The sequence below is a fragment of the Heloderma suspectum genome, chromosome 6 (genome assembly GCF_057233095.1).
Source record: "Heloderma suspectum isolate Gila_16-S chromosome 6, 16-S_ref, whole genome shotgun sequence".
Classification (NCBI taxonomy): domain Eukaryota; kingdom Metazoa; phylum Chordata; class Lepidosauria; order Squamata; family Helodermatidae; genus Heloderma; species Heloderma suspectum.
In genome coordinates this window covers 51,350,823-51,366,616 of record NC_139463.1, presented here as the reverse complement: position 1 = coordinate 51,366,616, position 15,794 = coordinate 51,350,823, and the positions used below count along the sequence as shown (strand labels likewise).

Below are 15,794 nucleotides of genomic sequence, written 5' to 3'. Positions count from 1 at the left end.
GCAGTTCTTCCAAGTAATTTGGTCCCAGTTTAAGGCTTTAAAGGTCAAAACTACCAACTTAAATTGGGCATGGAAAAGCGCTGGTACCCAGTGCAGCTGATGCAGTATAGGCCATACATGATCTGACTGCCTCACCCCCCAAAACACCTGGGCCGTGCATTCTGCACCAGCTGAAGTTTCTGACTGAACTTCAAAGGCAGCCCCACACAGAGCACATTAGTCTATCCTGGACATCATTAGAGCATGGATAACCAAGTCAAGGCCCATCCTCTTCAGCTGGCGTACCAGACTGAGTCAGTAAAATCCACTCCTGGACACTGCAGCCTCCTGAGCTTCCCCAGTCAACACAGATTCTGGGGGGTCTCCCAGACTATGTGCGTGGTCTCTCCTGAGGAGAGTGAAACCCTGTCTCAGAGCACCTCTGCACAAGGAATATATCATGCACTTGTGACTGTTCACTCATGGAAGTTCACGGGTGCTTTTTATGACGTCATCAACCTCCAATGCCTCTTGCATTGTTTTCAAGGGAGAATCCACCATTTTAAAAGTCACCAAAAATGCAGAATTAAACCAAAATCACGCAATAAATGAAACATATGGGAGGAAACAGGCAAAATCGGTGGGGGGGGGGATGTATGTATTTTGCTGATCATTAAACCTGTGAAGATTCCAGAAGATTCAGGTAAGGCTGCGGGGGCTTCGCTAAATGTGAAGAAGCCCTAAGGCTACTTGTAAAGTTCTATCCAGAATTGTTGGTTTCCTATCTCATAGTATTGCTATCTTGTCTAGATTAAGTCTCAGGTTCTTCACCCTCATCAGACTCCAGACCCTGGTTTAAGAGTTTGACAGCCTCCCTAGGGTGCGTGGATAAAAATGAGAGGTAGAGCATACTGATGACACTTCAGCCCAAACCTCTGGATGATGTCTTCCAGCGTTTTCATGTAGATGTTAAAAAACATGGGGGACAAGATGAAACCCTGCAGTACCCCATAGGCCATGGAGTGGAACAAATGTCCCACACCAACACCTTCTGAGACCGCTCCACTTTAACACCATGCCTCCTAAGCCCAACCCAGATAAATGATCCAGACGTTTACCATGGTTGATGCTACTGAAAGCTGCAGAGAGGTCCAGAAGAACCAACAGGGTTGGCACTCCCCCACCCATAATTTTATTTATTTCATTTCCATACCGCCCAATAGCCGAAGCTCTCTGGGCGGTTCACAAAAACTAAAACCAAGGAGCACACAATAAAACAATTTAAAATATATAGAACATTAAAACCACAATATAACAATACAACCACAATAAAACCTTGCAGCAGTGCAGAAGTTTAAAATACAGATTTAAAACAGCAAAGCTAAAAGTTTAGAAAGCTAAAATGCTAAAATGCCTGGGAAAATAAAAAGGCACCTGGCGGGGGAAGGAACACAATGTAGGTGCCAGGCGAACCTCACTAGGGATGTCATTCCACAGCTGGGGTGCTACAGCAGAAAAAGCCCTCCTCCTAGTAGCCACCCTAGTAGCCACCATAAGTAAAACATTTGTTTCCTATCACAGAAAATATATATTTTTTTGAAAGAATAGCCTAATCCCTGTGGATGGTGCTTCTCTTGCCTTTGAGGGGTACATGGTTTTGATGTGTGCAGTGACATTCCCTAGAGGCTGAGCCATCTTGGCACCACATTTCTTCATTTCTGGCAGTTCTGCACTTTAACATTTGCCTTGCCATCTTGTTTTTAGTCACCACCATTGGCCAGGCATGGGTTGCTTTTTCGCATTAGCATTTTGATAATCCCCCCCCCCTTTATTTTATTCAATGGCTGGTCATGCAGGGGACAGCAGTGGTTGAGGCCTTTCATGGCAGCAGCAGGAAACCTTGGATGTTCTGTGAGAGTAGAAAATCCAGGACCAGCTGCGCAGTGGCCGTTGGAATATGGACTGCTTTGGCGCCAGGCGGAGGCTTCGCTTTTTACCCAGGCATTGCCATGGTTTTTATTGCTTTGCATAGGTTGGGATCACCCTTTGTTTGATACAGTGAAATCTTCAAGCAGCATTACCCAGCTGTCAAGGGTTGGATGCATCCTCCACTTGGACAGGGTGGGCACAGTGTCCAAATCTGACAGCTGGGTAAGTTTGTTTCAAGACTTCCCTGTATTAAGCTTCAGGATATTCCAACCATGCAAAAACAGGACTGTTCGCTACCACAGTAATTTATCCTCTATCATCCATCTGCCATTGCCAGCAAAGTCTCAGAGCTGTTTGCATTTTCTCTTGTTGGAAAGCACTGCCCTGAAACCCTGCTCTGTGTTCCGTAAGAGAGAGCAGCCCTCCTTGCCCCAGGGAGCGACTCCAGGCGCTCTTTCCACTGCTGCTTCCCACTTCAGGGAGGGGGCACGCCTCGGGTCCGCTGTGCCTGCCATCATCGGGTGTCCCGAGGCTGTGCATTGCTGGCCTTCCCCCTCCTCCACGTCCGTAGCTCCCTCCACCTCTTACATGAAGCCAAAGCAGTTGTTCCATCTACCACCTCCCTGCCCATCCAACTCGGCCCATCTGTGTCCACTTCTGGGCAGACTGGCCACAGCAGGGACTTGTGTTGTGGGTCAGACCCCACCAACCCACGACATGGATGCTTCCTTGTACACCACCCTGGAAACCAAATAGAGGGCAAACCGAGTATAGGGCAAAGGTACTGAATAGAGGGCCAACTACCCTCCTGATCTGTTAGAGTTGGGGAGGGAAAATATTTAAGATGAAAGATTAAGGAAGAAGCAGGCAGAAAGAGAAAAGGAAAGGAACCCAGAGTGCTAGATGAAAGGGTCAATGCTGCTGGAAGTGGAGAACTGGTTGAGAGAGCTGGACTTAGGGCAACACAGTATTGCTTGGATATGTGGTTTGGATAAAATAGGGACAGAGCCGAAGATGCTGGATGCATTTATTCCTGGTTATTTTAGTACCCTATTGCTCGTGTGGTTTTTTGTGTGTGGTGTGTGTGTGTATCTATTCAGATTTTAAACCTTTTTTCCCATTAACATTTTCCCAGTAACATTTTAAACTTCGTTGTTGGAAACATTGTGGCCTCTTTTCTTTTTGGGTTATCCACACCACATCTAATAACCAACACCCCACACCACCAAGGAGATACCTGGGGTCTAAGGATGGTTTGATGGAGGCAGCTGGAGCCTGGAGGGCAGAGGGGCAGGGGAGAGTCCCACCTGGTGATGACAGAGGCCATAGAAAGGAAAGGGCAAAAAGGAGCAAAGGCCCCCACCGCTTTGCCTGGTCTCCCTTCCACACACGGAACAGGGAGTTGCTGGTCTGTGACAGACAGAAAAGGGTGAAAGGGAGCAATGCCTCTTTGAAGGTGGTGCTTACCATCTGCAGCGATCTGAAGCATTTGTATTAATAATTATTTTTAATAGTAATTATTTAATCTCCTGCCCAATTAACAAGGGACACCCTTTTTAGTTGATGAAAAGCTTGATCTCACCCAGGGAAGGTTATAAAAGCAAGTACACAGAGGAAAGTGGATGTAGGACGTGTCAAGAGGCTGCAGTCCTATGGACCCTGGGAATTCCAGGAGCCATGGGATAGAGTGGCACTCCCTCTCTGTTTGCAGAGGCAGGCAGAGGAGGAGGTCTGGCTACACAAGCATCCCTGTTGTGGGCGTGGAAATCTCAGCTGCCCTTGGGCCACCCATTTCGCCTGACTTCTCTTCCGCATGTGGAACAGGGTGTGGCTGGTCCATGACCGCTCCACCAGGCCATCGTTTGATTCCCAAATCCGTAAGAGTGCCTCGCTGCCTTCCTGCTCATCTGTTCTTTCTCCTCACGGCAGCAGCTTGATCAAGGAGTCAAAAGGGACACCGGACACCTGGGTTGGGGAAGCGAACGGTCCTAGGAAGCGCATGGAGGGAAGCCGAGAGTGGCCCACAGGCCACCCCACCTCACTGCTGCTAGGGCGGTATTTAGAAAGGCAGTGAGGCCTGGAGCAACCGCACTGCAGGGCCACCGCATTTGCTGCCTCTCTGTGGATGGGGGAGGGGGCCTGGTTTGCCGCAGGGCTCTGGGGAAATCACAGCCGGTGTTCTGTGTGCCAGCGCTCTATTGTGACTCTCCAATGTTTTCTAGTCTGAACATTTTGATTCACGCCATTAACAAGCTTGTTCGTCTGTCCTTTAGGGGCAAGTACGAGCAGATATGTCCCATCAATGACAGAACGAGGGAGCTTTATCTTTCCAAACCATCCATGATCTGTCACAGATAAGAAATATTAAATTTGATAGGAAATGTTGTGACCATTACATTTCAATCTCAACAGTATCAGCAGGTAAAATGGCAGACACCTGGTAAAAATAAGTTCAGAAGTTGTGCCCACAATACCAATGCACTCTCCTATAAATTCTGTTTTTTAAAAGGGGTACAAACAAATGTTTTAAGCAATTGTTATTGGTTGTCATGATCGTTGTGGAACTAGAATATTTAAAATAATTTTGTTTTTTGAAGGTATTTGAGTTGTATCCACACAACTGAACTGAGTACACCGCAAGGGGGGGTGGGATGGAATCTTATGTTACTTTGGGCTCATTCATCTCTGCAATCATCACCGCGTCCCAGTGCATTCTGAGACTGCTGCAGGCTCCGCTGACCTCCCTCGAACGGCGCACACAGCGCTCTCGAGCCTGGCAGCATGGGACTCCTGGTCTCTTTCACCCTTGACATACATTTGTCAACCCAACCAATTGGGCCACTTTGCTCTTCTACCCACCGCTTACCTTCTTCTGTCTGCCTCTCTTTAAACATTTTAAGCTGATGCTTCCCCACTTTTCCTCCTGGGGGGTCTTCACGACAACATAATGAGAAGCACGTTGGAGTATTATCCAGATGTTCATGGAATTGGCTTTGGTCCATCAAGGACACATGAAGCAAGATAAGCCAAGTGTACCATACCTTTCAAATCCAATTTTCAGGGGTCACACAGGAACATACTTCCAGATTTGGGCAAAGGGGAGTAAAATGGAACATTATCAACCTGGCAGGGGCTGCTTAACCAATGAGAGAAGCTTGTTTCCTGCCCCTGTCCAGGCTTCCCCTCCCCCTTTTGCCAGAAGCCAAAATCCCCGATTCTCAAGTGCAGCATCTGAAGGCTCCCTATGAGAGCCCCCCCATTTCACCCCATTCTGAAAAGCTATTGCAGTTATTGCTCCCCCCCCAGTTTCCCCAAAATACTTTTCAATGAAGAAGCCAAAATCCCTGATTCCCAGGGTAGCATCTGAAGGTTCTCCCTGAGAGCATCCCCCACACACACTATTTTGAGTTATTGCTTACACACACACGTCACCTTTCTCCTTCTCTGGGCACTTTCTCCCTGCTTGCAATGACAGGTTTCAGAGCCCTCACCATATTGGAGAAGCGACTTTACATAACATAAAAAAATTGATTTTACACAATATTGGAGACACAATTTAACACAATAATGGAGAAACGAAATAATGCAAACATCAGAGAAGTGCATCATCATGGAAGATTATTACTGGTGAAATGGGAGAGCTGGGCAATTCTGACGACTGGAAGGGCTCAGTGAGGTCACAGCTGGGTGAAAGACACACCCTTGGGCAGGGTTATCATGCCAAAGTAAATGCGGAGGAAGCACGGAGAACATGAATTAAAGAAATAAAATGGAGTAAAAGTAGTCTCAGAAATCCAGCTTTTCCACTAGAAATCTCCAGGGTGGCTGCAGATTGGCCATGACGTCATCTACTGCCAACGACCTCAAAATGCTCCCAACTCGCAGCAAATCCCCTGTGAGTACAGCTCCCTGGTCACTCTGCTTTCTGTTGGTCTACTCAAATGCTGATCACAGCCTTGAAAAATACCTAGAACTGAGAGAGGACGTAAGAATGAATGTCACTCTCATGTCCTCTGCCAGCTCTATATTCTTTCCAAGGCTGGGATTACTCCCTTCCCATTTCTGGGGTAGGTGGTGACTGTTCAGAGGATAGCAAAGGCTTTGTGAGTGCCAGGGCAAGCCCTCTTGGGTGCTGCTATGCCAGGAGCCAAATGATGTCAGGGGATGCGGCCGCACCCCTATGGCCATCGAGGGGCAACGCCACACCTCTGCCTTCATCCAGACCATGGAGAGCTGAGTGTTGCTCTCCCCTGGTGTAGAAATGGTGTTGCAAACCTACATGCAACCAAAAGCAGAACAGCAACGACTGGCCGGTGCTAGACGAGTCCCATCTGGAGGCAAACTCTTTGAACCTGAAACCCAACTCCTCCTGCCAGATCTGGGCACCCGAAAGGTCTCGCCACCTCCCAGTCTGTTAGCCTAGTTCAACACTGCGATACAGTCGCAATCCACTCCAGAAGCGATTGCAAAGGTGATGCCGTGGTTTGGATAGTCTAGATTTTGAAATGTATTTTATTCCCTTTTCCTGGCAAGGAAATGCAGCAATCCATACATCTCATTAAGCAGCCTTGGCTATGCTCATGTGGGTGATAAAATGCTTGAAGAGGGTTTGGCAAACTCCAGCTCATAAATGAGGAAATAAGCTGATTTTTTTAAAAAAGCAGAGAGTTAGTTACACTTCAGGAGCTGCCTGCTCCTGGCTTTTCCTCTCTCATACGTTTTCCTGCTGCACCTCATTTCATGTTCAAAACCCTCAATCCAAACCTCAGCCTCGGGTCAAGCCTCGTAAAGCCACTGGAGACGTTACCAGCCAAAGCCAATCAAGCCTTAACGAGCATGCTTGCTTCTACACGATGGAGAAACAACAGGGTCATTTCCCTGCAGTTAATGAGACGAGAAGCAGGACCCATCCGGGAGGCGCAAGGCCTTGGGCTGCCTGGGCACACTCTGCCTCTCTTGCTCCCGCACACACGCTCTGGCCAGCAGGCCTGGGGGGGGCTCACACTCTCCACCGGGCGCCTTGCTATGGCAGACCTTTTCGCGAGCGAAGGGTGGGGTCTGCAACTGGAGGCTGCTGGGCCACATCCAGGCTCTTGCCTCGAACTACCGTCCCACAAGGAGGGAGAGCAGTTTTGCCAACCTGCAGGCAAAAGAGGTATCCAGGGATGACTTCCACAACAAAGAGGATTGGGGGTGGCTGGTTGAGGTGTCCCACCCCCAAGTTCATCTCTGTCCCTGTCTGTGGTCCTCCAGGAAAACTTCAGCCACATTCTTGCTGTCAGGGGCCTAAGAGTGCCAGGCTATGTAGGACTAAAACAGGGCGAGGCAGGAGTGAGAGGATGCCAAAGGCTCCCTTCTGCCTCCCTGCTGTCCGGCATGCGCATGAAGGAGCCAAGGAGCTCCGAGCCCTTCCTCCTGTAGGGTCAACCTCCTGCAGCCTGCTGGGGGCTATTGCTTAATGCTCAGGGCAGGGCCTGGCTGCCCTTGGGCAGAATGGCCCCTAATTTGGGGGGGGGGTGCTTTGTCTTCCTGTGCAAATGGTAGGATCCTAGGCTGTTTCGAGAGCCTGTGTGGTAAAGAGCAATGGTGAGGGCCGAGGAGACCCTGGTTCAAAGGCCGACTGGGTGACCCTGGGGCCACTGCAACCTGACCTATCTTCCAGAGCTAAAATGAGAGTAGGGAGATGCTTGCGTTCTGCCCAGAGAACCTTGAAGGGCGGGGGGAGGGCGGCCTCTCGCTCTGGGAATCTGGGTGGCCGCAGGGCCTGGGCCAGCCTGCAGAGCACTCCAGGCTGTCCGTGGAGCAGCCGACGTCAGCGGCCAAGCTGCGGTCCGAGGGAAAAGCAGGCAGCAGGCCCCCCGCCTGCGACACGCCTCTGCTCCCGGCTCGCCCACCCAACGGCCGGGTCGCAGACCGCCTGAAGGCCCCCTTTGCCTGACCGGCTTCTGCCCGCCGCCAAGCAAGCAGTTCTGTGCGCGCCCCAGCTGTCAAGCAGAGGAGGTGGCAGGACAGCAGGAAATAAAACTCCGTGGGGCGGAAAGTAAAAGGCGGATTACACAGATGTGGCCATCTAAAGGATCGTGGCCTCTGCCCTCCCGCCCTGCAGCATCTGGGCGCCAAGCCGCCCGCCTCGGGCTGGGAAGCGGCGCGCCCGGCCTCGACGCGCGCGCCCCTGGGCCTGCGCCCGGCGCGAGCCCCCCACGCAGCAGTGGCCGCGGGAGCGGCTCGAGCCCGGTCGAGCTCCGAGGAGCCGGCCCGGCCCTCCCCGCCCGCGAGAGCCGGGCCGCGCGCCGAGGGGAGGCGCGGCGCTCCCCGCGGGCCCGGCCCTTCGGGCGGGAAGACCGGGCACAGGGGCGGCGCGCGGCGTCGAGAACGGCGCCCACCCGCAGCGGCCGCGAAGGGCCCCCCAGCGCCGGCGAGCCCCACGGCCGCCTCCCCAGCGCGCGAAGGGCGGGGGGGCCCGCCGTGCCCAGAAGGCCGCAAGCAGCCCGCCCAGGCACGGAGGCGCGCGCGCCCTCCCGGGGGCAGCCCGGAAACTGGCTCGCGGCTGTCACGCGGGCTGCGGCGGCGCCTCCCTCGGGGGCTCCGCGGCTGGGCCCCTGGCGCCCTCCCTCGAGGCTCCCGTCGCGCCGGAACGGTCGCCGCGGCGCCTGTCCCGCTCCCGGCAGCACTCGCTTGCCAGGCAGCCGGGAGACCGCGGCACCTGCTGCGCCGCCGCCCGGCCGCGCCGGAGCGAGGCAGGAGCCGCCGAGGCGCACGGCTGGCGCACCTGCCGGGGCGGGCCCTCGGCAGTCGCCCAGCCAGGCCCACCGCTGCCGCCGGCCCAGCTCGCCCTGGCGGAGAGCAGACGCGCGGCGGCGGGGGCGCCCGGGTGGCGGGAGCCAGCGGCCGCCTGTCTTGTTTGCGCATGGCGCCCCCGCTGGCCTGCCTGCCGCTGCTGCACGGGGCCCGCGGCGGCCGCGACGCCCTCACGGCCTGCCCGCGCGGCCCCTCCGGAGGAAGGGTGAGGCCGTGCTCGCCCTGCCGCCGCTCGTGGCCAGCCGAGTTCCGTCGGTGCCTCTGCTGGAGCCGCTGCCTCGCCGTCCGCGCTGCGGAGCGGGCGGTGGTGGGGACGCGGGGGCGGAGAGGGCCTGGGATCCGCCTTCGGGCCGTGCGGACGCACACGCCTGGCAGCCCCGGTTGGGCCAGCGGGGTTGCCCCTCTCCCGCAGCGGCCCTCGCAGGGGCTCTCCCGTGCATCCCCAAAGCCACCGCAAGTCCAGGCGGAAGGTCCCCGAGCAGCCGCCCGTGCCCTGGGACGGCGGAGCCGCGGGCACAGAGGGGACCCCCGCCAGCGCTCCCTCCCGGCCTCATGCTGCCTCTGGCCAGGGGCACAAGCCTTGCCCCCCCCCCCCCCGTTCTAAGGGGCAGGAGGGAGCCCAGGCTGGCAGCAGACCTGCCCTCCCACAGACGGCCACTGGGACGGGGAGCCGCACACCCTCAGCCGGCCCGTTCTGCACAAGGCCTCCTGGCTCCTTCCAGGCTTCGCAGGACACTGCTCGGCAGCCTTGCTCCCCTGCAGAGCCCCTCGCAGAGCACGGCCAGGCCCAGGCCAGCCGGCCACACACCACCGTGCGCCCTGGGGCCTGCTGGGAGGCTGGCCTGCCGCTGACGGTAAGGGCAGCCAAGCAGGGATGGGGTCGAACTCTGGGGATGGGGAGGGGCCTCCATGCTGCTGCTGGAGCGCTGCCGCTCCCGGCCTCCTCACGGAAGCCGGCAGGGCTCCCCCCGCTCCCGGCCCCACGCGCTTGCTGCGCCTCTGGCCCGCTCGCCGCCCTCTATTGCTACTGCGTGGGAGGAGCAGGATCCTTCCCGGGGGCAGCCCGGGCTGGCTGGGCGGGGACCGGGGACAGCGCCCGGGCTGCCCTGGGCGATCCCCGCCTGTGCGCGCCATCGGGGGGAGTTCCAACAGCCCCACCACGCCGTCCAGATTCTGCCTCCGTTTATTGCACAACGGCCCCAGCTGCACCAGCAGCAGCTGAGCATTCGGGTCAGAAGGCCAGCGGGGCTGAGCCCCAGAAGCGGAGCCCAGCCCCGGGCAAGGCACATTCCCGAGCCTCCCGGCTGGAGGCTGATCTGGCCAAGGCCCGACGCGGAGCACCTGGGACGTCCCGCGCAGGCGCGCCAGCCGCAGCGCGTGGCGTCCACACGGCTGGACCAGGAGGGGCTGCGGCCTCCGGCTCGCTGTGAGGTGGCGCCGCCTGGTGCCCGCATCCCGCGAGTGCCGCTTGCCGCCTTCGTCGGAAAGCGCAGCGCCTCCCCGTCGTGCCCCTCATCAGCCTGGCCAGGCGCGAGTCCCGAGGCTGTCACAGTAAATGCTTGTTGCGCCTGGGGATGACTCTGCGAACCGTCCTGCGCTCGGAGACGTTCCGCTTCACCTTGACGCCCGCGGGCAGCGCCTCCACGTTCAGGGCGGGGCTGGAGTGGGACTTCTGCAGGCCCGGGCAGCTCTCCGCAGCTTCTCCCAGCTGAGTCTCCCACTGGTCAAGGTCCTCCGTGGCACTGCTGAGCCTCGCCTCCAGGAGCCTCACATACGTCTCGTACCGGCGCTTCTGCACAAGGGAAGAGGGAGACGTGCTGTCTGCGGCTGACACGGCGGAGTGACGTCCCTGGCCAGGGCTGGGGGGTGGGGGAGGTTTTCCCCTGTGACAGATCCCTCCCCGACTCTCTCTGTCCCTCACACACACACACACACACACACACACTTACCCCAAGAGTAAAGATGGAATAAATCTCCATGATTTATGTTTTGGCGATGCAAAAGTGGTTACCTACAATCCAAAACTGCATGCCAACCAACCATTTACAAAACCTTGCCCCATAAAGTGCTATATATCCACTTTTGCAAATTGAATGTGGGGAATTTCACATATTCCCCTCCCCCACTGTGGGGGAAGCAGTGCTAGTCCACTCCTGGGGACAGTTTCTTCCCCCCACCCCACAGAGCACAATTCGTAAAGCTCTGCTGCTGCGAGAGACAGTGCCCACCGCCCACTTTGTGCACCTCATAGAGCAAGTACTCCTTCTTGAGCTGATACTCCTCCAGGTCCCGGCCACGGCCACGTTTGTCCGGAAGGTTCCGCTGGTGCTGCAGGAGATCATCTGACACCCTGTCCATGCAGCCCTCATGGGCAAGGTGCTGGTCCTCCTGCAACAAGGGAAACAACTTGTGCCCCGATTTTCTCACGCAGCTGCCGTGAGCAGAGGCCCAGGGGCTGTGCCTGAGGCCACATTCAGAACGCTTTGGGGGTGGGAGCTGTGGCTGGTGGGCTCTCGCTCCTTCTTAACTGTCCTGCTATTTCACTCTGGCTTCTCTACAGATGCAGCTGCTGAGAAGCCCGAGAGAGACCCCACCCCACCCCCATGACTCTCCATCTCACCAGGGAGTTCTTGCAGGGCGCAGTCGGGAGGATTGGCCGAATGAACTTCCGTTGGGAGCCCACAGCTGCTGGGAAGGGTGGGGAGGAGAACATGGCAGCCACGAGGTTGATGCGGGAAATCCACGAGCTCATTTCCTCGGAGGTGCTAAAGACGGGGAGGGGAGGGCACAGAGCTCGTTCACCCAGAACCAAGAGCATGGTGCAGAGCCATTTCTGCTTAGTGAGCCCAGGTTGCCTCATGGCTGCCCCCCCCAGGACCCCTCCTGCGGCAGGGCTGCGCTTCCCTTGTGGCAGCAGCATTCAGTCTGACGGAGCTACTGAGGAAGATCCAGGTGCAGCGGCGGGATGCTCGGAGGAGCTGGCCCGGCACGCTAGTGGGAAGGGCCACACGCAGACACAGACACAGCATTTGGGGCCCCGCAAGCAAGCAGTAAGTGCACACGGTTAAGCGTAGCTTCACTGCAAATTGCAATTAAGAAATATAACTCTGGCTGTCGAATAATAAGGCACGTTCTACACACAACAACAGCCCCTGATGCATGCTCCAGTGGGCACAGCTGGGTTTTGACCCAGCAGAACTGGGTTCACTACTGCCCCTACCCTCTGCCAGGGAATGAATTTACCACCGCGCCAATCTGTAAAATGGGACCAGCTGCAACCGCTGCCCCACAGAGTCACTGAGAGGGCAGCGCACAAGGGCTGGACCTGCCTGAACATTTAATTTGCGCTATAACGGATCCATGAGGACAGCCATTTGTCAGAACGGCAGAGGCGTGCCAGAGATCAAGCACATCTCTCCATTCAGAACATGCATCCAAACTATTGAAGCGTTTGCCTACGCGGGCTGAACTAGCTGGATCATTACGGCTAGTTAATGGTGTGACAGTTTAGTTCAGTGGTTCTCTGTGAGAGGCCACGCAGCTCTACGTCTTCAGTTTTAATAACAACATTGTCCACGCTACTCTCCAAACTAGTCGTCGTTTTTGTCCTGTGAAGCTGCCCCCTGGGCTGGACAGAGGGGGGCCCTGGACAGAGAGGCCGGAGGCGGAGAGAGGGCTGCCACCTTTTGGCCCGGACGGTTCGGCACACTCCCCTTCCTGCCCAAGGCGGTGGGAGCCGGAGCCCCAGCTAGGGAGCAGGCACGTGTCCTGAACGCGTGGCAGGGCCAGAGCTTTGCAGATACGCACGGGGCTTGGAAGAGGAAGACGCGCCAGTCGGCAGTCTGGAGCCGGAAGACGTGCAGCCGCTTGGTGTACTGACTGGCCTTCTCTGCCAGGGCGTGATGCACCCCAATGGGCTCGTCTGCACCAGAGGCCTCCGGCCGACCCTCATCCTGTGTGGACAGAGGCAAACTGAAAGGACAGGCCCAGAGCCGCCAGGGTCAGACAGAGAGGCTGGAGGCAGACGACCCCCAGGGACCGCAGCCAGTCCTAGCAGACCAGAGCCAGGGGGCCTCGGGGACAGCATGTGTGCCGCCAGGTGGTGCCTAGAAGCCAGGACCAAGGGTCAGCCGGCACGGAAACATCCCTGGAGTAGGTGACATTCTTGGGCTCCGGTGGATGCGGGCGGGGCGGACGGGGGCGCCACAGCCTGGTAGCTCAGAACAGAACGGAGGAAACTGGAACAAGAGCCAGTCCAGGCCCAGCACAGGCCTTTGTAAGCCCTCACGCTGCTGAGGGGGTGGACAGAGCTATGGATGCAGGCCACACCTTGGTGCTGCCCGGGCTCCACGTGGGCCCGTCTCCTGTACAGCCCCTCACGGCTCCCCCAGGAGACACTGTGGCTCTGGCCCCGACATGGTGGACGCCCCTCAGTGGAGGCACCTGGGGCCCGAGGATCTCGTAGGTCTCCCGGATCCAGCCCTCTGTTACCTTGAGGAAGTAGAGAACGGTCCCCTTCAGCACGGTGTGGAACATCTTCCAGCCTCTCTTGCCCCAGGGTGCTGCGGAGGAGGGACAGAGGGGAGGGGGTCAGGCGAGCTTTTGCCCTCCTCCCACTGCAGCTGTTTGGGGCCTTGGCACAGAAGAGGCCCTTGAGACAAGAAGCCCTGCAACTGATCTGGCCCGTTGGCCCCAGGGCATCGTACCTGTGGGAACCCAGCACTTCCCACAGGAGAACCACGGATTGCGAGACTAAAAGATCCTCCTCCCCCCATCTAGGCCACCGACACAGCCCCCCAGGGGCCCACATCTTGCACATCTGTTGCAGGGCTGCTAGTCCATGGCCAGGCACCGGCACTCACTCTTTTTGCCATCGGCCTCGGCGTGCACCTTGCGAGCAAGCAGGCCCTGCCGGTACGTCTTCGCGCCAGGGTCGTGCAGCAAGCTCAGAAAGGGGTTGTTTTTCTTCTGGCCGGATAAGCTGCTCCTGGACGCAGAGGGCTGGAGCATCTTGCTGCCGAGGGACTCTTCCTCGTCCCTGCAGGGGGGAGCGAGAGACTGCATGGGCCCATCCAAAGAGAGAGGCCGCTTTCAGTGTGCTCGAAGTGGGGCTGCCTTGGAAGAGCATCCGGAAGCTTGGATTGGTGCAGAACTAGGCTGCTAACTGGTGCACAGGATCATGGCCACATCACCCCAATACTGAAAGATCTGCACTGGCTGCCAATTGTTTTCCAGGCTCAAATTAAGGTGTTGGTTTCAACCTTTAAAGCTCTAAACAGCTTAGGGCCTGGCTATCTGAGGAACCACATGTCTCAGTATGAATTTGCTCAGTTACCAAGATCAGCAGGGGAAGCCCTCTGGCAGCCTTGCTTGCAGAGAGGCCCAACATGTCAGGCGTGTGGGAAAGGGCCTTCTCCTAGGTTGCTCCCAAACTCTGGCATGCACTCTCTGTGGAGCTGGGACTCCACTCTACATTCCCTGCATTCAGAAAGGGAGTTGAGATACTTTGGAACTAGGCTCCTAAAATTGTTATTAAGTTTTTTAAGGTTGCTTTTAGTGTTTTACTATGTTTTATTTGATTATTTTATCTTCTGAATTGTTTGTGAACTTCAGAAAGGCAGTAGAGAAATACCATAAATAAATAAAAATATTTATTCATTTGAAGTATTTCTGAACCGATTATTAAAAATAATATATACTCAGTGTAGAACATAAAACATTACGAATAAAAACAACAACCTACAAAATGGTTAACAAGGGAAACTGCCACAAGCCAGCAAATAACTAAAACCATCCCCTGGCCTTTCTCACCCCTCACGAATACACAGGGAGGAAGGAGGAGGAATACAAGGCAAAGAAGATCTATGTGGACAAGACTCTCAAAAAAGGGGGAGGCAGCAACAACGAAAAGGGCGACAACTTTTATTCTCTGGGTAGGCAAGCAAGTGGGAGACTTGCTCAGGTCCCTGCACAGACAGGTTCATACAGCAAGTTTATCAACTCCACTGCAGTCTGGTAGCTCAGGTTTTTCTTGTCATCAAAGGCGCCTTCTCTCATACTTCCAAATAACTGGGCAGGTGTGGCCCTAGGAGGTCCATAATGACACATAATGACCCTTTGGGCCCAGTTATTTAGGAAAACTAAACTAACCAAACATGTAGTATTTGGTGTTTCTAGTGCCAATTTATACTGTTTGCAGCCTGCCTTTGATGGAAGAAAAAAAATGAGCAGTATTGTTGCCAAAATCCAAAATAATGGCATTGGTTCCGAAATGGCTCAGAATGATGATGGTGAGGATGATTTATTGTTGTTGTTGTTGTTACCTTTATATCCCCTTCTTTCAAGGAACGCCAGGCGGCTGCCATGGTCCTCCTCCTCTCCATTTTATCCTCCCACTTAATCCCAGGAGGGAGGTCAGAGAGTCCGTTACTAGGCCCAAGGCCCCCAAGCGAGCTTCATGGCGAAGTGGGGACTTGAATCCAGGTCTCCTCAGACACAGTCCAGCACTCTAACTGCTACACTACACTGGCTACAGTATTTTTTAGGATACTGACAATTTTTTCAAATTATCAGATTTTACATACCGGATTAACACAAATTAATGCCTTCTGTAATGTTATGTTGTTATGTATAGAGCTCTTAATCATCACAGAAATGGCAAATACTTGAATATAGCAATAATAGTAACATAGTCAAAGATGAGATATGGGTTTGACACTGGTCTGTCTGGGGGGGATGGCGGGGAGTGCAACCCTGTTGATTCTGCTTGATTTTGCAGCCGCCTTTGATACCAGCAGCCATGGTATCTTCCTAGACTGGTTCTGTGGGCTGGATGGTGCTTTCACTTTTACCAGCACTGTGGTTTCAGAAAATAGTATTGGGGGGGTTCTACCATGGCATTATATATTTATTTTATTTATTTATTACAATATTTACAAGTCACCTTTCTGCCCAAAAAGGTCCCCAAGGAAACATGCAACTTTAAAACAGAACGATCAAATTAGGAATAAAGCAAGGCATTTTTAAAACACTCAGACAGTAGAATAAAACTTTAAAACCCATCAAAAGGCAGCTGAAATAAAACAGTC

At 55.1% G+C, this 15,794-nt stretch overlaps 1 protein-coding gene across 2 annotated transcripts in view; it reads right to left on the bottom strand.

Moving 5' to 3' along the window:
- Nucleotides 1-8,730: 8,730 nt before the first annotated feature.
- LOC146340845 (PH and SEC7 domain-containing protein 4-like) overlaps nt 8,731-15,794 on the bottom strand; it is a 32,062-nt gene continuing 24,998 nt past the window's right edge. For both annotated transcript variants that reach the window (XM_084804272.1, XM_084804273.1), the window contains 6 exons: nt 13,569-13,744; nt 13,198-13,268; nt 12,514-12,659; nt 11,327-11,471; nt 10,951-11,094; nt 8,731-10,498 (listed from right to left, as the gene is read on the bottom strand). In XM_084804272.1, the coding sequence (XP_084660398.1) occupies nt 10,253-10,498; nt 10,951-11,094; nt 11,327-11,471; nt 12,514-12,659; nt 13,198-13,268; nt 13,569-13,744 (928 nt within the window). In that variant the 3' untranslated portion in view covers nt 8,731-10,252. The remainder of the gene's footprint in view (nt 10,499-10,950; nt 11,095-11,326; nt 11,472-12,513; nt 12,660-13,197; nt 13,269-13,568; nt 13,745-15,794) is intronic.